Consider the following 24,708-nt stretch of genomic DNA (forward strand, 5'->3'; position numbering starts at 1 on the left):
GAGTTGTTGACACCCAAGAGTTTGAAGCTCTTGTCCCTCTCCACTACTGAGCCCTCGATAAGGAATGAGTCGTTTTCTCCTGACTTTCTCCTGAAGTCCACAATCATCTCCTTGGTTTAGCTGACATTGAGCGCAAGGTTGTTGTTATTACACCATTCATCGAGCTGATCTATCTCCCTCTTGTACACCTCCTCAATGTTGTTTGTAATTCTACCGACAACTGTGGTGTCATCTTGTAGATGGCATTGGACTCTCCAATTTCTACATCAGAAAGCCTCACTACCAGCCACCCCACCCCCTCAGATTCTGTTTAAATCTCTTCCCCCTTAACCCACATCTGTGCCCACTAGTTTTATTCACCTTATCTATACTCCTTATACATTTTATAAACCTCACTTATGTCACCTCATGCCTCTCCTCATAAATGAAATGCTCCATACAAGGCAACATCTTGGTGAATCACCTCTTGGAAGTGTGGTTGATTTGAATATTTAATTTTCAGCTTCTATGGAGATAATTGCCAAAGTTTTTCAATTAATTGAATAATTGTTTGCGCTGTAAATTTCTGCGATTTTGAATGATATATTAAAATGTGAAATTCTGGGGAAATCTGTACAAAAAAACCATGAATTTTACTACCCTGAGAGTTATTCAGACAAACAGCATAAATGTATTAAATACAAAGCTCAATAAAGATTCAATAAAGGAGAAAGCCAGAGGCCCTGGTTAACAACAAGAAGAAAGTGCAGAGCAGATACAGGCAGCAAGGAACAAATGAGGTATTTGTGGAGTATAAGAAATATAAGGAAACACTTAAGAATGAAATCACGAGGACTAAAAGAAGACATGAGGTGGCTCTGGCAGACAAAAAGAAAAATGCAGATGTGTGTCAGGTGAAGCATAAAAGGTGGTCCTCTTGGGTCAAGTGACTTATATTTGTGCTGTGTATGCGGTATGGTTTGGAATTTAGACCTGATTTTATGTGGTATCTTTCCATCTTTTATCTGTTTTGTAAGATTTTAAATTTAATGAAAAAGGGTTATGAATTATTGGACAAAATTTCAGGTTTTTATGGCATTGAAGTTTGGACTACCTGGTGAAGTTAAGTTAATAATCCCATGGTACCAGTTGGGGAAAGGCCAAGAAGACCTAATGTACCAGTGGGGAGCTCTTCACTAATCCTCTCAAGAACAAATTAACTGGTTGGTTCATTCTTTGCTGCTTGTGGTGGTTTATCACAAATTGATGGTTGTTTCCCTAAATAACAACTCTTCATAAATAACCAATAGGATTTCAAGAGCTGTAAGACATGCAGAAAAGGTAATATGCTTCTGGAGAGAGGAAATGTCATTCATTCTTTGTTAGAAAGCTACGACTATCATCTCTTAATATGCATGTTCGTTCAAATTAAAATATCACTCTGTAAGATTCACTTTTACCCTGGAACAACTGATGAAATCAAAATAGAGATGGAAGTACTCTTTCTTTAGGAAGAGACAAAGTATTTTTAAACATTGCATGCTGCAATGAACCAAACAGAATTAGAGTCCTATAGTTATGAAGTTATACAGCACAGAAACAGGCCCTCTGCCCAACTCAACCAATGCCTGTCTAAGCTCGTCACATTTGCCTCCAGTAGGACTGTAATTCTGAACAAGCGTCTATGCACCTTTGCCTCACCTTCGTTTTACCACGTGTTATTCAATATCTTTTGGCTGCATTCACAGCAGAGAAGGAGACTGGATAATTTCCATGTCAAACAAGTTTGGAGTATTATGAAATAAAAGTGACTTTAAGAGCTTGATTCATATATAATCAGCCTCCAACCACGTTATCCACCCATCACTCGGCTTTTATTGGGAGAAGTTGTGGATGTGGGCTATCAGGGAGAATGCTGGTGTACAAGATGTCTGCACCTGTGGGAGGTGCATCCACCTGCAACTACTTAGTGACCAAGTCAAGGAATTGAATGAACTGTGGATCCTAATGGAAGAAAGATGATCATTGATGACAGTGAAAGTGAGGTGGTCAGGCTGTAAATAGTTGGGTGACCACTAGGAAAAGCAAAGACAGTAGTCAAACTGTGGCCATTCCTCCCCTCACCCCTAATACTGTTGAGATGAATGACCTTTCAGGGAGTAACAGCAGCCTCTAGATTATTGCCACCACGACAGGCTCCGTGGCACAGCTTAGAAACTGGCTTCAAGTAGAGCTGTAGTGATAGGAGCCTCCATAGTCAGAGAGACAGACAGGAGCCACAAGTGAGACACCAGGATGATTTGTTGCCTCCTGCATGCCAAACTCAAGGATGGTTCTGTGCAGTTACAGAATATTCTCAAGGGTGAGGGTGAGCAGTCAGAGATCTTTGTGCTCTTCAGCACCAATGATGTAGGTTGTGAAAAGAGTGAATTTAGGAACTAAGGAAGACCTCAAGTGTGGTCATCTCTGGATTAGTCCCAGAGCCACATTCTAGTGCAGTGAGGAATAGAAAGATAAGATATATCAATGTGTGGATGAGGAGGTGGTGCAGGGAGGCAGAAATTCATGTTCTTGGACCATTTTGATCTCTGCTGAGGCGGAGGTGACCTGTACAAGAGGAACAGGTTATATCAGAACTGGAGGGGGACCAATATTCTGCCATGGTGATTTGCTGGTGCTTCTCCATAAGGCTTAAACTAGATTGGCAGGCAGGTGGGATTCAGAGATGAGGTAGATGAGAAGTTAGGAGCCAATATTTTACTCAAAGAGAACAAGTATAGTGAACAGGATCGGCAGGAGTATAGGAGAGAGGGATGACCCATGGTTTAAACTTTAAACCAACCATTTTCATTTTCTTTCCAGCTAAGGCCCCCGAGAACTGTGAAGCATTCAAGTTTTGCTTTCTTCCATACTTCTCCCCCACCGATGATATAAAACAAATATTTAGGTTACGTGAGATGAAAAGAAAACAAGGCTTTTACTTAAATGTGATGGGAGAGAGCCCCCATTGAGAATGACTGGTTTGAACTGCAATCATTTCAATGCAAAAGGCATAACAAGTGAAACAGAGGAACTCCAGGCCTGTATTGAAACAGGAGTCTGGGATATTACAGCCGTAACCGAAATGTAGCTGAGAGAAGGGAAGATTGGCAGCTCATTGTTCCAGGATATACTCATAACAGAGGGAGGAGTGGGGGAATTGCATTTTTGATATGAATGTGCAGAAATTATGTTCTTGGGAGATTATCCAGTGAACATATATGGGTACAACAATGTAATAATCAATTTGATGAGGTTGTAAAATAGGCCTCCAAATGTTGTGCTATTATGTAAAAAGGGTAGTAGCCAGGACAACGGGCACCGACAGTCCTGTCATCAGTGATCAGAAAATTGCTGGTGGAGATTTTGAGGGATAGTAGAGACAGGGTGGACTTGTGTATGGCAGATCCTGTCTTACAAATCTGATATATATATTTTGAGGAGGTAACAAAGAAGAATGTTGAGAGCAGGGCAGTAGATATTGTATCCAGGGCCCAGAGTTATAATGCAAATACCCATGTCAAAATTAGTCCCACTGAGCCAGAAGCATCCAGTTGCGTTCACAGGGCCCTTGTGTGTTACGGGAATACAGAAGAGCACAAGAGGCAGCTTCCCGATTAGCCTCCATTTCTCAGAATTGAACTTCCACATTTCACCCCTAAAAGAAAAAAACAGATGTTTTACTTTTTGAGCATTGAATGGGTCATACAACATCCATGGATAAAAATGGACATTTACCGGGTTGTACAGCATCTCTTGGTGTTTGCCACATTGACCACCGCCAGTGGGCTGATATCGCCTCAAACCGTGCATCTTGGTGCCTCACAGTTTGGCGGGCAGCAACCTCATTTGAAGAAGACCGCAGAGCCCACCTCACTGACAAAAGGCAAAGGAGGAAAAACCCAACACCCAACCCCAACCAACCAATTTTCCTCTGAAACCGCTGCAACCGTGTCTGCCTGTCCCGCATCGGACTTGTCAGCCACAAACGAGCCTGCAGCTGACGTGGACATTTACCCCCTCCATAAATCTTCGTCCGCGAAGCCAAGCCAAAGAAACAGCATCTATGGAGAGAAATGGACATTGAACAGGTCATACAACATCCATGGAGAAAAATGGACAATCTCTCCACAGATGCTGCTTGTCCCAACAATTAAACTAGCCAGAACAATGTTGTTAGAAGCAATCACAAATTATACAATTTTGAAACTAGACTATGCAGTCAAGCAATGACTAATACAATTCAAATAGTTACACGAAAGCTCCTTTCACACTTGCATCCCAGTAAATCAGCCGTTCAGTATCAAGAATTAGAGCTGTCAGGAATGGGGGTTTGACCTTCCACACGAGACCCCTGGGACACTGAATGCTTTCACACTTGCAAGGGTTTATCCCTGGCATTTGGTCTGTTCTCCCTTTAATAGGAAGTGCCTGCAATGCAATTGCCCATTTTGCACTTGCCTGATCTCAATGCTGGCATCTGCAGAAGCCCAGGATCGTTCTAGGGGTGGAGGCCGGAAATCCCTGGCATCAGATGAAGTCGTCTGACATCAGGGTTGAGCAGATTTTGCTTTCACACTTGCCACTGTAAAGGCTGATTGGCATTCCATTCCTGGGAGTTAAGTTTCACCTGATAAGATGGCAAATGTGTTCCAATGAATCACCAAGGAAATGATGGAAGGTCCAAGCCCAAAACTTGGTCATGTATCTTTTATCTTTGATACATAAACCCTGCTGAGTTTCTCCAGCCTTGGGCTTGGACTTCAATCACGGAGTCTGCCAACTTTTGTGTTTTACCAGCCATGGAGTCGAAAATCTTCCCTGGAAGAGTTACTCCACCAATGTGCCTCCCCATTAAACCAGCAAGAATCAATATTACTTTCTTTAACGTTGTTATGAAGCCTAATTGCTTCCCGCCTGAGGATGTAAAACCCAGCTAATTCGCCTTGGACATTCTGAAGTGGGCCAACCTAGTTTAAAAGACGGGAAGGCGGCGCTGCAGCAGACGGCATGTCTGCCCAAGAGCAAAATAGGGCAAAGAGGCGCAGCCCGCGACGTTTCAGAGCTCTGCGGGCCATCTGCCCGCACTTGTTCTTGCTCTCCCTCCTGTTGGTGTACGCTGTATTCGGGGCTCTTTTCTTGGAGCAGTTGGAGAGCACCAATGATGCAGCAGAGGACTACGACACGTTTTTGAATGAACTGTGGGCAATCGCGAACAAAACTCACCACGAAGAAGGTTTCTTTGAAAGATTTAACTTTTGTTTCAGTTGTTGGGATAAGAAATGTAACGCGCGTATTTGGGGAATTGGGCAATGAAATTCACATCTGTCCTGCCCGAGGTTCCGAGAATTGGTTGGTATTTTTGTTTAATGGGGAAACTTTGGTCAAGAGCCATTACTGGCGGGAGGGACGGGATTTGTATCGTTTAGACTGCGGGCACGTCAGGGCTCAGTCAAAGCTTTACGCCGCGACAGGGCGAAAAGGAACGTGCGGAAAGTTTGGGTCAATTCCAGCGCTGTCATGTATTCTGCGGGACTTTTTTGGAGGAGTAAATCGCACCGGGGGAGAAAAAAAAATCCTGGATGGTTATCAGTGTACTTTAGATAGCAAATGTTGGAAAAATCTCTGAAAATTAACTTTTTTTAAAGATATTAACATAATTGCTCACCTTGTGGTCGCTTACACTGGCTTCCCCCCACCCCGGGGAAGCCAGTGTAAACGATCACAAGGTGAGCAATTATGTGGGGGGCGTCGTGCTTTCACGTGTCCCGAGTCATCAGCTGGATGTTGAATTCATGAGGCGAGTTTTGAGGTGCGGTTCAGACTGCAGGCTTCCCCACCAAAAAGCAGTAGGGGTCCTGCAGGATCAATTGCAGTGCAGGAATGGACTAAAAATTCCCGCCCTTTCCTTTTTTTTCCCCTCCAGACTGCCCGTGTAACATTTCGTCTAAAAACCCTAAACCACTCTACTGCACGTCCAACCACTGGGACTGTTGCACCCAGGTACTAGCAGTCTACAAAGGCGCCCAGTGTGAACACGGGCAGTAATTATGTCATTTCACCCCCCCCCCTCCCCACATTGCAGTCTAAAATACATAACTTGTGTAATGGAGATAATAAAGCAATTTATTTCAGTGATGTATAGAGCCTGAAAAGTAGGGGTTCATAAATCTAGACCAAGATGGGAAGTAGATTTGAATAAATAGCTGAATTGGATTGGATTGTGTCGAGAAAAAATGAAAAGTACAATAAATGTGAGGTATAGGCTGGTACGATATAATTTTATTCATCACTTCTATTTGACACCACATAAGTTTTTTTTAATTAAACCAGACCTTTTCAGATTTATGTTTTAGATATGGACATGAAATTGGACACTTTTGCATTCTACTTGGCAGAGTCCTAGAGTTTGAAGTCGGTAATTTATTGGAACAAATATTGAGGATTAAATTCCAACAGGATTTTTATTGAGTGTTATTAGAGGTGTTGAACCTAAATTGGAATTGAATATGTAGCAGAAGATGTTTATTCACATTGCTTCAGCAAGAGCAAGAAGATGTATTGCCACAACTTAGAAATCTGATACAGATTTGGGAATAGATAGATGGCACGCTGAAGTTCAGAGCTGTATACCATGAGAAAAATTACTTAACATTTAAGAATTAAATACTATATATTTTGGAAGATATGGTGCCCATATTTACAAAGTGTGGGTGTGACTATTTAAATGAAGCTTTGACATTCCCTTTCTCCTTAATGTCTCAGTATATTTTTTTAAAAAGCCCTTAAAGTAATAAGCACTCCTGTTGAGGGTCTCTTGTCTTTTTTTTCTTTTGGTAAGGGGTTAGAGGAATTTTCTTTTTGTGTATGCCACATGTATTAGAATTTGATATGTATTATTATCAATTATGTGAATTCTTTGTGGTTTTTAATTTATAAATAAATTTTTTAGAAGTATTGGTTAGTACAATGTCATTGTCTCTTTAAAAAGTTGTTTGAATAATTGTTATAAAGTTCATAAGTGTTTGTGTGAATTATTCCAGTAGACTTAATAAACATTCCCTTCTAGGGATTGAAACTGAAGCTGGAAGACAGGACTTTAAATGTGATGTGAGGAGAAAATTGGAGGATTTTCAAAGTTATTGGTCAATTCTTAAAATAAATCAAACCCAATGGAACTTTGCTGGTTCTCTTTTTTTCTGCTGCACTGTGTTTACAACTGTGGGTAAGTAACTTATCTTGCCATTGACCATGCAAGTTAAAGTGCAGCATTAGAAATGGAATGTTTCTGTTTTTAATTAATTTCATTGTAATTGTCAAATGCAAAGCATTTTTCTTGATGGTTCCATGTCGAATCCCAATTTTGGGTATTGCTCTTGTCTGGATTGCATCTTACTGGTTCCAAGCAAGGTCTGTGCTGGGCATCCGCTCCCAGGACTAGGTCTTCCATGGCAGATCATCAGAGATGTCCTCATTCTTCATAGTTTTTCCTTGACTACCATTAGCCCTCATCCACATGTCCTCCATTGCCTGCCTATCTGCCCTGGCTCCCTCTGCCCCCACATGCAAGAAGGACAGAATTCCCCTTGATTCCCATCTACTGCCCCACATCTCCATGTCCAACATATCTTTCTCCTCCACTTGCGTGATCGCACTACCAGATACTGTCCCTTCTACCTTCTGTGACCCCTTCCACCCCATCCTTGTCCATTCTTCACTCTTCACCCTTGGCACTACTGCTGCCCTCCCTCACCACCATTTCAGGTCCTAAAGAGTCCTTCCAAGCGAAGCAACATTTCACTTGTGAATCTGCAGGAGTCATCTGCCGTATCCATTGCTCCATTTGTGGTCTACTCTACATCAGAAAGCCTGGGCACCAACTGGGAGACTGCTTTGTTGAGCACCTTGGTTCTGTCTGCCACAATTGTGTGGATTTCCCAGTGGCCACCCAGTGCAATTCTCCAGCCTATTCCCTCACTGACATGTCTGTCCATGGTCTTGTGCACTTCCAAACTGTAACCACTAGCAAATTTAAGGAACCACACTTCATCTTACATCTGGGCACCCTCCAACTGGATGACATTGACTTTTCCATTTTTTTTAAAATTTCTGTGAAATCACTGCAATGGTGACTCTGGAGGGAAGTATCCCAATTGATAATATGGACACTGTGAGACCAGTCATGTTTCACTCGTATTGGATTAGTCCATGGCTCTAGTACTACATTTGCAGGGAAAAAGTTTTGACCAACCAGCAGAGTGGAAACCAACTGATTTGAAACCAAATTGGAAGAGCATAATTTCAAACACCCAGACAAAATTGAATTAAGAGCTTATGTAATTTCTTTCAAGCTGAACTAATGAAACAAAGAAAAAAAATCAGAATTTATTGTCATGAACAAGTCATGAGCCATTATTGTTTGTGAAATATGTGAATGATTTGGACTGAAGTGTAATTGGGCCGATTAGTAAATAGGCAGAAAATGCAAAAAAAAAATTTTGAGTAGTCATGAAAGTTGTCAAATGATACAGTTTGATATTGAGCAGTTGGAAATATGGACAGGGAAATGGCAAATTAAATCCAGGCCTTTATCAGAGCCTAACAGTTTGTAGTTATCTTGAGATGCATAACAAGATTTTTTTATTACCACTCTTCATAGTCATTTAATGAGTAAAATACTTCAGAATGCCACTGAAAATCTAAACTATAAATGAAAATTGCTTTAAATAGCATTTGCAAGAGATGAAGGTTATTATTTCCAGATCTCCTATCAAAGCTGCTGGAGAGGTGGCAGTGGAAAATCTGACTTCACATATTTGATACCGATGACCAAACGGGATACCAATATTGAATTGTCCAAAAGTACATAACTAATATTTGGTGGTGATATAACGTTTGGCTATAAAGTTGCTTTGGCCAAAATAAGTGAATTAACACCAAGAAATTCAAAACAAAATGCCAAATGTTTCCAGATGGGAATTTCTAATTTGCCATCAATCTGAAGACTCCATTTCTTTCGCATAGATTTAAACTCTCAAACAAGCCCATTTCACAGTCCATTTCTTTTAATATGAAATACCAAAGGACATTTTCGTTCTATGGAATTAAAAGTAGCCACAACAGCTCACATCTTCGAATACATCTATATCTGGTAAAGGCACAGGCCACCGATATTAGAGGACATCAGAATTTTTTAAAAAATTCAGATACATGATAGTTTAGGTTTTCTTGGGTTGAGTGAGGTTGTTTTGCAAATCTTTATTAATAGCTTTCTTCTTAATTTTAGGTTATGGCCATATTTATCCTTTAACAATAGGAGGAAAAATTGCCTGCATGTTCTATGCAACTCTTGGCATCCCCATTATGCTCATGGTGATCACAGATGTTGGAGACTTGCTGGCTGCTTTGCTTTCCAAAATTTACAACCAGGTAAGAAGACCGATACCGAAGAACATTTCTCCATCACCCTCGGCAACACCATCGAGGTGGTCTTCCTTCATACAGTGCCTCTCCAAATCCGAAACAAAACCTGCAACGAGATCAGTCACCTTTAAAAATGGGTTACATGTCACCATTACACCAATGAGCATAAAACATGTATTGAACACTCAATCCTCAGTTAAAAGAAACTCTGAAAGGCTGAGAAATGTCAAAATATTTGAAAAGTTGATTGTTCAAGAAAATTTTATTCAAAATTATTGTTTGCTTGGCAGAAGGGACAGAAGTAATTCGTGCCCCCAGATGAACGTAAAGCGAGTTGGAGATGACGATTTTTTCCCTCGTTTGGGACAGGAACTTGAAAAATTTGATGTGCCAATCATTATTATTATAGGTGTTGTATTTGCATACCTTCTTTTTGGAGCAGGTATACTTAAAGTTTGGGAAAGCTGGAGCTATCTCGATTCCTTTTATTTCTATTTTATTACAGTTACAACTATTGGTTTTGGAGATTTTGTTCCCAAGGAACCTAATATTTTAGTGATCATGTCTATTTTGATTATCATCGGGATGGCAATCATGACTATGGCTTTCAAATTAACGCAGAATAGGATAGCTTTTTATTGCAGTCGGATGAGCTTGTGGATTAATGGTGACGAGCAAAAGAAATTTCGAGTGATTTGATACCAAAAACAACTAACTATTCTGCTTTCTTGATGAGAGGTAATGACTGTTATGAACTAACTCTTTTAATTTTGTTGGGGACTTAAAGGACTTGGTTAGCGTTAACAAAAGGAACAGCAGTGGAAAATTCATCAGACAATGGTAAATTCAAAATTAAATTAAACTATTAATAACATTTCATACTTCGCTCTAAATTTAACCCCACTATGCACACATGTGATCAAGTCCCACTCTGAAAAGTCCGGTTTTGAAACTTCAGCTTCGTTGCTTGAAGGTCTTAAGTTTTCTGAAATAATTATAAAGCGCTTTTAAACATAATGTCTTCAGGCCTTGTTAAACTTGCAATTCTTTTGAAGAGCTCCTTGAGATATTCTTTAAATAGAAGTGATCATTTTCTGAGTCACAAACTTATCTCCAATGAAGAGGATGATAAATTTCTGGTCTTTCTAGGAGTTCAAATGGATAATACCTGTCTTTCCAGGATGTCTATTGTTCTTCTCTTGAATGAAAACTTTGGAATCTGTTTTCCAAGCGATGAGACTGTCCTCTTTATCTTGGAGACAATCAGAAGTCATTTCTCTTTTGAAATTTACTTATTTTGTCTCCCTTCCACCCACCCCCCCTCCCCCACCCCCTTTAGAAGTAACACATAGCATCCTATTCTGGTTACGGTATTCAAACCTGTCTTCCACAAGATTTTGACTCTTGTGTGTGTCATAGGGGTTTGACCTCTGAAAACTCTGAATCAAAAATGTCTGAATTTGATAATGTTTCTCCAAATCATGTGACCAGTTACCTCATCAACAAAGTCAGTCCCAATTCTTGGAAACCACATAACCATTGGTCTTATTTCTACCGAACTTCTGGCCTTTTCAAAACCACTCCATATCCATAACAACCTGACCTCCTCTCTGTTCAATAGGCTTAAGTGGTTTAGTTTGAAAACAGATGGCTTCTTTCAGGAGTTCTTATTGAACACTTAAATACTTCAGTTTTTAATAAAACAAATACTCCATTGTACTTGAATAATTAAGACCCACTTCAGATCCATTAGCTCTGTCTTTCTTGATGCTGCGACTCCGAGAATGAACTCTCTTCTCTGATTCTCTGTGACCTGTGTGTGTAATCAACCCACAACTTAACCTAAGGCATATTTGTAAGAAATATAGCGTAACATCAACCTAAATATTAACACAGATCCATTACAATGAGTTTCTTAATAATTTTGAATTGCTCTAAAGTTAAATAATAATTGATATAACCTGCATAGTTTAGTGTTGAAAAATTAATAACTAATATATGAAAATGTGATGTATCAATATGTACATTATGTTAAAATATGTTTTTAAGAGTTTTAAGGATCTGAGGTTAGGGAAAAATTTCCCACCATTAATGTATACTTGTTGAGGACCTTGAAATGAAATCTTCCTTAAAAATAAAAGGATATTTCAGACAATTTTAATTTTATTTAAGTAATTTAGCTAAAGTGTTTTCTTGTATATTGATAGTGAATTATTGTTTGCAATATTATAAAGCATACTTGTGCCACTTCTCTAGAGTTCTACATATAACTTGTCTGTGAAATGTTTTATTGTTGAATCTATCTTACAGTTCCCATGGAATTTTCTGCCATAAAAGCATTGTAAGTTTTTATGTTAAGAAATTAAAGGCAAATAGTTTGCATAATCAGAGCCATATATAGATATTTACCAAAAAAATCCATTCACGCACACATAAAATGGTCACAAACTATATGAAAAGCCTTTTTAACAACTGCGTGTATTCACCTGGTTTTCATTGTCAGTGTTGATAAAGCAGTGCTCATTGTAGAGCTCAGAAAAGATCTCCATGTCATAAATTTTCCATCCTTAGTATATTTAGACATGGATAAGTGGTTATCTAGGGTCCAGCAACAGACATCAACAAGTGCATACCTTCATGAAGAGCTCAAACCTGAAACGTTGGTTATGTACCTTTATCATTGCACACTCCTGTCCGGCTCCGAATCATGGGTCCTCTACCGGCATCACCTACGGCTCCTAGAACACTTCCACCAGCGTTGTCTCCGCTCCATCCTCAACATCCATTGGAGCGCTTTCATCCCTAACGTCGAAGTACTCGAGATGGCAGAGGTCGACAGCATCGAGTCCACGCTGCTGAAGATCCAGCTGCGCTGGGTGGGTCACGTCTCCAGAATGGAGGACCATCGCCTTCCCAAGATCGTGTTATATGGCGAGCTCTCCACTGGCCACCGTGACAGAGGTGCACCAAAGAAAAGGTACAAGGACTGCCTAAAGAAATCTCTTGGTGCCTGCCACATTGACCACCGCCAGTGGGCTGATATCGCCTCAAACCGTGCATCTTGGCGCCTCACAGTTTGGCGGGCAGCAACCTCCTTTGAAGAAGAGCGCAGAGCCCACCTCACTGACAAAAGCCAAAGGAGGAAAAACCCAACACCCAACCCCAACCAACCAATTTTCCCCTGCAGCCGCTGCAACCGGGTCTGCCTGTCCCGCATCGGACTTGTCAGCCACAAACGAGCCTGCAGCTGACGTGGACTTTTACCCCCTCCATAAATCTTCGTCCGCGAAGCCAAGCCAAAGAAGATAAAGTACATGATTTGACCTGCTGTGTTTCTCCAACATTGTGTTTTTACATCAACAGATAGGGTGTAGGCAATCACAGCCAGTAAACAAGGTAGTCAAAGTTTTAACCTTTCATTAACTCACTTACATTTGTTTAACTCCTCAAATAATAAGAGAAAATTGTTGTAATATTTCTTTCAACAGTGAATCTTGACTGCTTCACACTTTCTTCTTTCTTAACCTGTTCCTTGAGATTGAAAATTATTTGCTTCCAGCTCTATAGGTTATGGGGTAGTCAAGGATTTGGACTTGGGATTTGCTGTGCATAATCTCAAGGGTCCTTGATGTAGTTGGTGAGTATGAAGTCAGTGATGCTAATTAAGGCTGTGAGATTTCAGTCCCCAAACTGTTTTGGAAAACCAGAGGTATATGATCGAGTGATCATTGGGGGTAGAGAGGGTAAGAGAATTTAAGTTCTTGGGAATCACTATCTCAGAGGATCTTTCTTGGACCCAGCAACCTAATGACATCATGAAGAAAGCATGTCCGCACCTCTACTTCCTCAGGAGTTTGTGGAGGTTCGATATGAGTGAGGATACCCTGGCAAATTTCTACAGAGGTGTGGTGGAAATAGCACTGACAGGCTGCATCACGGTCTGGTATGGGGACACAAATACCCACGAGCGTAAAGCCCTGCAAAAGGTAAGTGGACACAGCCCAGGACATCACAGGCAAAACCCTCCCCACCATCGAGATCATCTATGGGGAAAGCTGCTGTCTTGAGAGAAGCTGAAATCATCAAGGATCCACATCACCCAGCACACACGCAGTTTTCACTGCTACCATCAGACAAATAAACTCAGTCTGGGACTCGTTTAAGAATTCTTACTTTTTCGCTTTGTGCAATTTAGAGAGAAAAAAAGTTTGTTTACATTTCTTTATTTGTATACATGTCTACATTGTGTACAAGTTCTTTGGCACTAGAGTACCAATAAGTGATCATTCTGCTTCGCCCACAGGAAAAAGAATCTCTGGTTCTGTGATGTTATATGTACTCTGACAATAAATCGGAAATCTGTAAATCTGATTTTGAAGAGTGAAAGATGTCCCTCTCCCATCTCTTTTAACTATGTGCAGATATAGTGATCACACGGAGCAAGGACAAAGTGGGACTAAACCAAGTACAATCCAACCCAATAGATGGAAGGAAAGGGAGAGATTTATCCTCACACACCAGTGTTGAGTCAGGAATATAGTTGTAATTGATCAGAAAAAAAATTGTGAACAGGATGCAATGCACCACCACCGTTCAGTTAGGGGTTTGGCAAGACTAGTTCATGACAAGTTGCCATACAATATTATAATGTAGCATTAAGGTGCTGAGACCAAGCAGAAGTCATCAAACAACTGAGGAGGAATAACTAACTACAAGGTGTCACAGTGGTGGCAATGGTGCTAAATAGAGAATGAATGTAACAATATACAATGATGGAAATATATGCAGAAGATGCTAAGGATATGAAAAGACTGAATAGTTTTCGTTTTGTAAATTGTTTTTTGGGGAAAATGGTTAGTGCAGATCTGGTGCTGTCTGTAAGGAATTTGTACATTCTCCTCATGTCTGCATGGATTTTCCTCTGGGTGCCCCAGTTACCTCCCATCTTCCAAAAATGCACGGGATTTTTGGTTAATTAGGGTATTTGGCAGCTCATAGGCTGGAAGGGCCTGTCACTGTGCTGTATCTCTAAATTTTAGAAAACTTGGCTGTTTCTTGAACATCAAACATTTTTCAGAACTTCAATTGGCTTCCACCAGGTGGCAGCCTAAAGTACTGTCAAATGAGTTGGGATTTGCAGAGGGGAGTGTGCTGTTGAATGGCATGTTTGCAGTTATTCCTTGTCATCACCAGCTAGCCACTAAAACAGTTCCTTGCTGCAAACCCATGTGACATTTCAAAGTGATACAAGTTAAATCAATTTTCCACAGTCACCTCTTGCTGCCTGTCTCTCCATCTCTCCTACATTCATTTGTCCAGTATCCTATTACTTCTTGAATTTTCCCAATCCCTTCCAATGCCCCCACCCCCTCCTTACATGCTTGACATCTCCCTTCCTACTCAGTCTCAAAAAAGGGCCCTGACCCAAAATATTTCCAAGTCAGGGTGGTGTATGGCTTGGAGGACAACTTCCAGGTGGTGGTGTTTTCATGTCTTTCTGCCCTTGTTTTTCTGACTGCTGGAAGTCATGGGTTTAGAAGGCGCTGCTTAATTAAAGGCTAGGATGGTTAGCATAGAGGCAACACTGTTAGCACAGTGGGTTAGTGCAATACTTTTACAGAGCCAGTGACCCCAGTGTCAGGTCACGCATCTTGAGTGCTACTGGTACCCTGTAACCCAATACTACCTGTTGCCTGGTCGAGTGGTCAGCGACTAAACTGGCTCCCCCTCCAGGCTTGCCTGGTACGGAGGGTGGCTACACATTCTGCAGAATGAAAAACGAGACCTGTCAAAGGGCGGATGAACCCATTTAGGCTATCTAGCAAACATGTACCGTGAAGCATGGAAAGGGCACCCTTTGCATTGAAGCTTGGTCTGGCCATTCACTGCAACAGAACATCCCCCAGCCATCTTGGACCTCACCATCCCACTGGATCCAGGAGGGGATGTCGAGAGGGTGGGTCTGGACCTGTGCAAACCCCCTACTCACCTAAATCCATTCTTGCACATGCTGCTCTTTTCTGAGGAGTGGAACTGACTGAAAGGAACCATCATCATCCTATGGGATGGAGAGGCAGAAGACCTGGGTTCAGATCTACCACTGTACAAACTCCTTATGGACATTCTCCCCTTGTCTGCATGGGTTTCCTCTGGCTGCTCAGGTTTTCTCCCACTGTTCAAAATATATTAAGGTTTGTAGGTCATTTGGGGTAATCGGGTGTCATAGGCTCGTGCGCTGGAAGGACCTGTTACCATGCTGCATGTTTCAATTTTTATTTAATTCACAGGAATCAATCCAGTAAATTGACATTGCAGTTCCTCCATCACAGGTATATTCCTGCGAGGAAGGAAAATCCGATCAGTACTCAGCGTTCCAGATGCAGTCTCAACAGGGCCATAACTTTGCAGATGATTGAACTCAAATACTATTGCAGTAAGGTCAACGTAAGATTTTCCTTCCTAATTGCTTGGTATCCCAACACATTAACTTCCAGTAATTAGTGTGGAAGGAGTCCCTTTGAATAAGAACAAAAAAAATCAATATCTTGATGAAGCGTTCAAGCCTGAAACATTGGTTATGTATCTTTATCTTTGCTATATAAAGTACATCATTTGACCATGTTTCTCCAGCATTATATTTTTTCTTCAACCACAATGTCTGCTTGGCTGCCTCGTCCGCGCGCCTGGCATCACGGGGGCATGTTTCAGAATTGGCCGGGCGGGTTCATTGAGGTTTAGGAGCTGGATCAGTCAACTCCATGGCTTCACTCTGGTAAGTAGGCCTCAATTCTTCAGTGCTTTTATAAGGTAATTTTTTTTGTAATTGTGCTTTTGGTTTCTTCATATTTGCAGCCATTGTCTATCTTCAATCTTCAGACACCTTCAGAAACTTTAAAAAAAAACAACTTTTCAGACTTTTCAATTTGGTCATTAAATAGTTCAACTGGGGAGAGGTGGAATTGCACGTCTTCTTTCTACGCCATCTCACCACGCCCCTGTGATAGTACAAATTCTATCATCAATGTGTATATGTACAGATTGTAGTGTAGGATGACTGTGATTGGCTGAGAGTGTAGCCACACCTACTGGCAGGTCTTAAAGGATTACTCCTAGCTAGACCAGGTCATTCTGGACTGATGGACCTACTTGTGATATGCTCCAGTCTTTTAGTTAATAAAAGCCTTGGTTTGGATCAACAAGTCTTTGGTTCTTTCGACGTGCTCTACAGCCCCTTTTTCTTTCCATCACATACCACCTTAAGCAATCCCTTACTAATCACAGAGCACCAATGGCATAGGGATTAATGAAAGTGGTATGTGAGTGGAAAGGAAAAAGGTTGAGAACCACTGCATTACGTCCTTCCATCAAGCCAATTCTGGAACTGAACCAAGCTTTGGAAGATTCTTCAAGTGATGCCATCCTGGTCAATTATCAGGACTGGCTGTTGTACAAACAGAAACATTGAAAAACATTAGGTAACTAATATATTGTTAAAACAAATAGAAAATTAAAATGCATTAAAAGACTCTGCTAAATATCCAGTGAAATCGACAAAAGACAGCTGGGCTTGAATGTTGTGTCACAAGGGGTACCGGAAATGAAGTGTGTCCCATCCTTTAGCACACTGACTTACAGCAAGCCCCTGCTGCCCCAGGATGGAGTTTGAGGATAAATGTGTACATATCTAATCTACAGATTATTCCTTAAATCTGCACTGCAGTGTGTGGGCACAGAAATCTGAAATACATGAGCGAATGCATTGCAGTTGGCCATTGCCAACTGTCAAAGCACTTTACCTAATAGGCCAATGACAAATACTGTATAAAATAAAAAGGAAATGTATGACTCAAACTTGAGGATTTACACTGCTGGTTCTATTTTAATTATGCTCCAACATGTAATCAAGTTCCAATTGATTAGTGTTAGTTTTAATTCCTGGTGTTCTGTGATAGTACAGATCTATCACCAATGTATATAGTGTATATAGTTACAGTATCTAGACTGTGCTTACAGCGATTGGCTGAGAGCTAAGCCACGCCTACTGTCTGGGCCTTAAAGGGTTGAGTCCCTAGCCAGGTCAGATCATTCTGGACTGGTCGGCCACCTGTGAAGAGCTCCTGTCTTTTGCTAATAAAAGCCTTGGTTTGGATCAACAAGTCTTTGGTTCTTTTGACGAGCTCTACATGTTCAATGTCACAAAAGTTGAACTAACATATTTTTCAATTAACGCGTGGAGAATGTTACATTCAAACAATGTATAATCATGTCCTTGCCTAAATTCAAAACAGCACTGTAAACTGACTGGGATATAAACGATAACAGATTTGAGGAAAATGTTTGCTGCTTTATTCATCAGGATTCAGTACTGATAACCAATGCTGTTCAACTTCTCCCTGTTGTTTCACTGAACCTCTGCTTTACATGGCTTTACCAGAAAAGACAAATGCTTTTAATCCAACCTGCTTATGGCAAGAAAAAAGACATTTTAAAAGATGCATAGTGGTTTTTAAAAACAAGATGCCATGCAGCATTTATTCAAAAATATTATAACAATCTGTATCTAATTTTGATGATTCATAGACCAATATTTGAATGAGAAAGCATTATATAAATAATCCATTCATATTCAAGTGTCAGAAACCTGTTTCTTTGATCAAAGCTTTCATAGAAAAAGCCTTGCAGTGGAAACTTACCACATGTATTGTTTATAGGCACAGCCTTCATGGCTGGCTGGCTTTATTATTCCACAATAAAATGTCTGGCTTGGAATGGTGGACATATTTTGGTTGCCTTTATATGCTGCCACTATTAAAATGAACAAATGGTCAAAAGCAACCAAAAGGATCCAATGATTCTTTTTTAGGTGTTTGATTAGAATTATTAGGGCATGTCTTTCTCCGAGGTCCTGAAGTATCTATAGATGGATGTGCCTGCAACTGCAGTGCAGAGTGCTTGGCTGTGATGCATATCAGATTTCATCTCTGGTGTGAAACACTAAAGCAGTGGTTTCAACCTTTTTCTTTCCACTCACATACCACTTTAAGTATTCCCTATGCTGTAGGTGATTAGTAAGGGATTGCTTAAGATGGTATGTGAGACGAAAGGAAAAGTTTGAAAACCACAGTTTTAATCGTCCCTAATTGACTCGTTATGTGCACGGTTTCATAACTCCAAAGGAAATGGACCAAAGACTATTTTTCTCAAGCAAAATATTTCAGTAACAATTGGGTCTAGAGCAGTGATTCTCATCCTTCCCCTCCCACTTGCATACCACCTTAAGCAATCTCTTACTAATCACAGAGCACTGATGACATAGGGATTACTTAAAGTGGTATGTGAGTGGAAAGAAAAAGGTTGAGAACCACTACTAGGTGATTGAGGGAGGGAGGGCCCACCAACAAACATGGGAAGTGGGATAGCTCTGTGAAGTTTCACAGGCAGGTGGCAATGAAGTAATCTGTGCCCCACCCCCACCTCCCACCATTTTGTTCAGGCACCTGCCTACCTTAATGAATGTTTCAAGCCTGAAATGTTGGTCATGTATCTTTATTTTTGCTTATATAAAGTACACTATTTGACCTGCTATATTTCTCCAGTTTTTTTTCTTCAATCATGGTGTCTGCCTACTTTTGCAGTTTCCTCTTTTGTTTGCTCCAAAAAAAATTGGAATACTATAATTACACAAGGTTTACCACCGTTAAAGAGGGCAGCTCACACCTCCCCTTCACAAAGGCAATTAGGGATGGGGAATTGTATACCACCTCAGTCTGCAAATCCTTTGGATGAAAAATGAAATTAAAAATGAGACTAAAATGTTCAGATCTGCCTCACAATTAAATCTGGTTTAAGAAGTCTCCCTAACTATGGTGGCTGTGAACCTTTACAGATCTCTGGGTCTTATCGATTCCTATTGTGAACAACTTCCAAAGGCTTAGTATTGTGAGAATACAGGAAATGTTGGATATCTGTTGACATGATTAAACCAAAAATGTTTGAACAGAAGTCAGATAGGGGAGGAGGGTTGGGTGGGTGGGTGGGGGTGGGTAGGAGTCGAAGAAGATTCATTTCTGTTTCTTGAGATATGAGGGATTATGCAATGTAATGGTTTCAATTGTGCTTTGTAATGAATGCTTAATTTATGTGAAGATCTGCTTTTGGAATTAAGGTCAGAAACTCATCAGCTGCTACAACCTAATACAAATAATGCATTTCTATTAGGGTCACGAAGTTAATCTTTAACAAAGATGTTCACGAATCAAAAGGATTGAGTGAGAGACACCCAGGGTTTTCTACTTTTATTTCAGATTTTCTGTGTTTAAAGATTTTTCTTTTTAAAAAATATTTGCAGTTAAATTAATTAGTAATTCACTGGCCATATTTACACATAAACAAATTTTATTTATTCATTTCAGTTATTTGTATGCAGTCTGTTAAGATAAGGAAGTTTTGAACATTCCTTTTGGTTTGCTAGGAACCAGCATAGATTATATGGGTCAAATGGTCTCTGTCCCTGATGTTATATTCTATAATGAAAGGACAACAGACTACAAAGCATATTAAAGTGATTAATGTTTATTTAATCTTCCACTGATTGTGAGGATGATGTACCCTGTGGTCTGCCCAATTGTGATAGACACAGACGGAAATTTGAACCTGGTGATTGTTGAAGCCAGTGGGGTCAGATGATAAGCCCTAAATATCTCTTACCTGGTTAGCTTTCTGATAACTTCAGGAATAGGGTTAAGTTGATCTTTCACCTCTTGCCATGTTGGAAACAGAATGGTGCACTAAACTCTTTTCCCTTTGGTCCTAACTTAGTATCTATTCGTGTTACATCACAAGATAGTGGCCTTCATAACATTTGGGGAAAAGTCACTTTTTTGAATTTTATTTGGACCTGAGCTTCACAGTTTTAAATTTGTAATCCAACAATTCACATGTAATTAAAGTGCACATTCCAGATATTATTCAAGGTTGTTCGCATACATTTTGGTTTTACCATGTAGAAATAACAGCACTATTTATACAAAGTCCCCTAATTTCAGAGCATGATAATGTTGAGGACATTTGGCTTCACAAGTGTTTGTGAGTACTCTGGTATGTTTAATTACTTCATTGATGTGGGTACAAGAGAGCTAGGCTTGCCTGTAAGGTTTTGATCACCTTTGGAGTCTGAAGTTGTCATTTTTCTACATGAGGACCAGAGTTGTGTCAATTAATATCAAAGAAGCTATTATGAGGCTGAGAAGCAAGAATAAAACTGTAAGAGATGTTGCCCAAACATTAGGATTACTAAAATCAACAATTTGGAATATCATAAAGGAGAAAGAGTGAGCTCAGTAATTGGAAACTGGTATTCCTTCTGATGACAGAAGACAGAAGAATTCTCATCATAACGAAGAAAAATCCCCAAACGTATGTCTGACAGATCAGAAACACTCTTCCGAAGGCAGGTATGAAGACATCATGAACATAGATACGGAGGCTACCCTGCAAGATGCAAACCATGGCAAAGGTGGTTTGCTTGCATCTTATGCATTTCATTTGTACCTTTACACTTTGATACAGGTTAATCTTTGTCTCATCTGTTCACAAGACCATTTTCCAGACTTCTGCAGGCTCTCTTAAATACTTCTTGACAAACTGTAATCTGGCCATCCTTTCTATGATAAACTAATGATATGCATCTTGCAGTGTAGCCTCTGTATTTCTGTTCCTGATATCTTCGGCAGACAGTAGTCATTGATATATCCACACCTGCCTCCTGAAGAGTGTTGGACAAATGTTTTGGGTTTTTTCTTCATTCTGATGAGAATTATTCTGTCATCAGTAGTGGAGGTCTTCATTGGCCTACTAATCCCTGTGTGATTTACTGAGCTTGCCAGTACACTCTTTCTTCATAATGATGTTGCAAACAGTTGATTTTGGTAATCCTAATGTTTGGGCGATGTCTCTTGCTATTTATTCTTGTTTTTCAGCCTCGTAACGGCTTCTTTTGACTTTCATTGGCACAACTCTGGACCTCATAGAAAAAGGGCAGCTACAGACTCCAAAGGCGATCAAAAGCTCGCCTAGGCCTTGTATCTGTCCCAATGAAGCAATTAAATATATTTGAGCACTTACAAATGCCTATGAAGTCAAATGTCCCAGACATTATGGTGCCCTGAATTAAGGTGACTGTATAAAAGCACCAACTTCTCATGGTCAAACCAAAATCTATACAAATAACCTTGAATAAAATCTGCAAGGTGCACTTTAATTACATGTGAATTGTTTGATTACAAATTTAAAACTGTGGAGCTCAGAGGCAAACAAAGGGAAAAAAAGTGTCTTTGTCCCAAACATTATGGAGGGTGCTGTATAAAATGTATTCAATAAATGGCCACTATTCACTGTTCTAAGCTTGCAGCTTACAGGTGACCCCTTGGTTGAATTCATTTTGCTGGTTTAATCCTATGCTTGTGCAGACAATAGCCTAATGAAAATGATAAGAAAAAAATGATTGAATTAACTGTATTCAAGTTCAAGTTTATTATCATCTGGCTGTACATATAGAATTAGATGAAACAGCATTCCTACAAACCATTGTGCACGCACATATATTCATAATACATTTCTCACACAGCAAATAATAATCACATATATACATACAATTATAATATGAAATAAATATTCTGAAATAATTTACTCAGTTCATTTATAATAGACCCAAGGTGATATTTAACTCTTCTACAATCTAACAGCCTATGGGAAGAAGCTATTTCCCAGCCAATCAGTCCTGATTTTGATGCTGCTGTACCACCTTCCTCGTAGGTCTAAGATCATGATAAGATAATGAGTGGGAGGCTCCTCAATAATTATTTGATTTTTTTTTTAAACAATGTATGTAATAAGTCTGACTGACTTATTTTGGAGGAGGGGATATATGTGACTATCTTCCCAAACAGTCATTAAGAAGCGACTTCTTTCAAGATGAACTACAAAGCTCATTGTTATTGGTTATGTGCATGTTTCTTGATGGTAAACATTTCTCTCCTTGGCTTGTTTGAGGTGAGTTCTGCTGGCAGGATGCAGCAGAGCATGGGATGAAATGGCACTGAAATTATGATGACTTGGGTGGCCAGCAGATGGCAGTATGCTTCAAGAAAGATTGCCAATTTCAAAGACCAGTTAAAAGTGCAGGAACAGTCTGATTATCAGGTTACTACTGTGATGCACCGTCAATTACCACAAAAGGCTGAGGTGGTGAAACTGAAAGGTTTTTATTGACTATAGACTGGGACAGTAACCAACCTCATCGACTGATCATAGCAGGAAGACTGGGGAACAGGTAATGGAAGGCCTGTCCAACTGGCAGTAGCTCTTTTTTTCTTTCTTCTTTGGCTTGGCTTCGCGGACGATGATTTATGGAGGGGTATGTCCACGTCTGCTGCAGGCTCGTTGGTGACTGACAAGTCCGATGCGGGACAGGCAGGCACGGTTGCAAGGGAAAATTGGTTGGTTGGGGTTGGGTGTTGGGTTTTTCCTCCTTTGTCAGTGAGGTGTCTGCGGTCTTTTTCAAAGGAGGTTGCTGCCCGCCGAACTGTGAGGCACCAAGATGCATGGTTGGAGGCAAGATCAGCCCACTGGCAGTGGTCAATGGGGCAGGCACCAAGAGATTTCTTTAAGCCGTCTTTGTACCTCTTCTTGGGTGCACCTCTGTCTCGGTGGCCAGTGGAGAGCTCGCCATATAACACGATCTTGGGAAGACAATGGTCCTCCATTCTGGAGACGTGACCCACCCAGCGCAGTCGGGTCTTCAGCAGCGTGGATTCAATGCTTGCGGACTCTGCCAGCTCGAGTACTTCGACGTTGGTGATGAAGTCATTCCAATGAATGTTGAGGATGGAGCGGAGACAGCGCTGATGGAAGCGTTCTAGGAGCCGTAGGTGATGCCGGTAGAGGACCCATGATTCGGAGCCGAACAGGAGTGTGGGTATGACAACGGCTCTGTACGCGCTGATCTTTGTGTGTTTCTTCAGGTGGTTGTTTTTCCAGACTCTTCTGTGTAGTCTTCCAAAGGCGCTATTTGCCTTGGCGAGTCTGTTGTCTATCTCGTTGTCGATCCTTGCATCCGATGAAATGGAGCAGCCGAGGTAGGTAAACTGGTTGACCGTTTTGAGTTCAGTATGCCCGATAGAGATTGGGGGGGGTGGGGGCTGGTGGTCATGGTAGGGAGCTGGCTAATGGAGGACCTCACTTTTCTTCAGGCTGACTGACTTCCAGGCCAAGTAGCTAATCATAGCATAACAGTGGTTTACCACATACTGCTAAGCGAATAACAAAGTCTGGTAGACTATCATCATTCTACTCTGTCTCTGTATTAAACCAAAGGCCGGGGCTACACGATTATCCCAGAGAAAGTAAAGAAGAAATTCCTGCTCATCCAAAACTGTTCTCAGTAAAGGTGTTTAAACAGCATAATTCCCTGGTATCCTGCACCTATGGGGATTGGAAGATGCTGGATAAGTGTACTTTCCAGTTGCTTGAGATTTACTCTTACAATGCCTAACTAATACACCTGCATTAAGAATAAACACTTGAAAAGATGAAAGACAAAAATACTACACTGTACTTACACTGAACAAGCCTCACTTGCATGAATATATAAACCTTAAACTGCATTTTACTTGATTTTCCGTCACATTCTTTGGAAAGCATTTAAGCGTAACTACAACTGCAAGTTCCTTCCCCCTCCACGGAGCCGCCCGAAAGACAAACAGTAACGTCTTAGATAATTAATCCCCTAAGCCTCTGACTTGGACAACTCTCAATAAGCAGAGAGAAGGAGACACTTTTAAGAGAATCATTTTAAGAGCAGCTCTCCATTTTTATTCGAAACAAAGCATGACCAAGGCTCTCTGCAGGCTGAATATTTGCTCCCATCTTCACCAAAGGATTACGTGTTACCCCAGAGAACATTTACTTTTGCAATTTTAAACTTTTTGTCTATTAATTTATTCTTTTATAATTTTATTTTCCTCAATTTTTTTTTTCGCTGGTTGCTGGAGGCTGCCGGGTCGCTTGAATTCTGGATACCAGCGATTTTATTGGTATTTCATCAAAATAAACATAGGGAAGGAAACTTGAAGGGGACGTATTAAGCATTCAAGAACTGCGTAATTTATGGTGACTGATATCTGGTTGAGGATATTTATTATTGCAACCCAGCATCCACAGTTTAACACCTTATTTCAGGATTAGTGACCATCTAGGAAAAGAGAAACC

The 24,708-nt window shown here is 40.5% G+C and overlaps 1 protein-coding gene across 7 annotated transcripts in view; it reads left to right on the plus strand.

Annotated features, from left to right (window-relative positions):
• LOC138744224 (synaptic vesicular amine transporter-like) overlaps nucleotides 1–24,708 on the plus strand; it is a 146,641-nt gene that overhangs the window by 61,049 nt on the left and 60,884 nt on the right. For all 7 annotated transcript variants that reach the window (XM_069900046.1, XM_069900043.1, XM_069900042.1 and 4 more), the window contains 2 exons: nucleotides 7,088–7,243; nucleotides 9,305–9,447. In XM_069900046.1, the coding sequence (XP_069756147.1) occupies nucleotides 7,191–7,243; nucleotides 9,305–9,447 (196 nt within the window). In that variant the 5' untranslated portion in view covers nucleotides 7,088–7,190. The remainder of the gene's footprint in view (nucleotides 1–7,087; nucleotides 7,244–9,304; nucleotides 9,448–24,708) is intronic.

The sequence above is a fragment of the Narcine bancroftii genome, chromosome 10 (assembly GCF_036971445.1).
Source record: "Narcine bancroftii isolate sNarBan1 chromosome 10, sNarBan1.hap1, whole genome shotgun sequence".
Lineage (NCBI taxonomy): Eukaryota > Metazoa > Chordata > Chondrichthyes > Torpediniformes > Narcinidae > Narcine > Narcine bancroftii.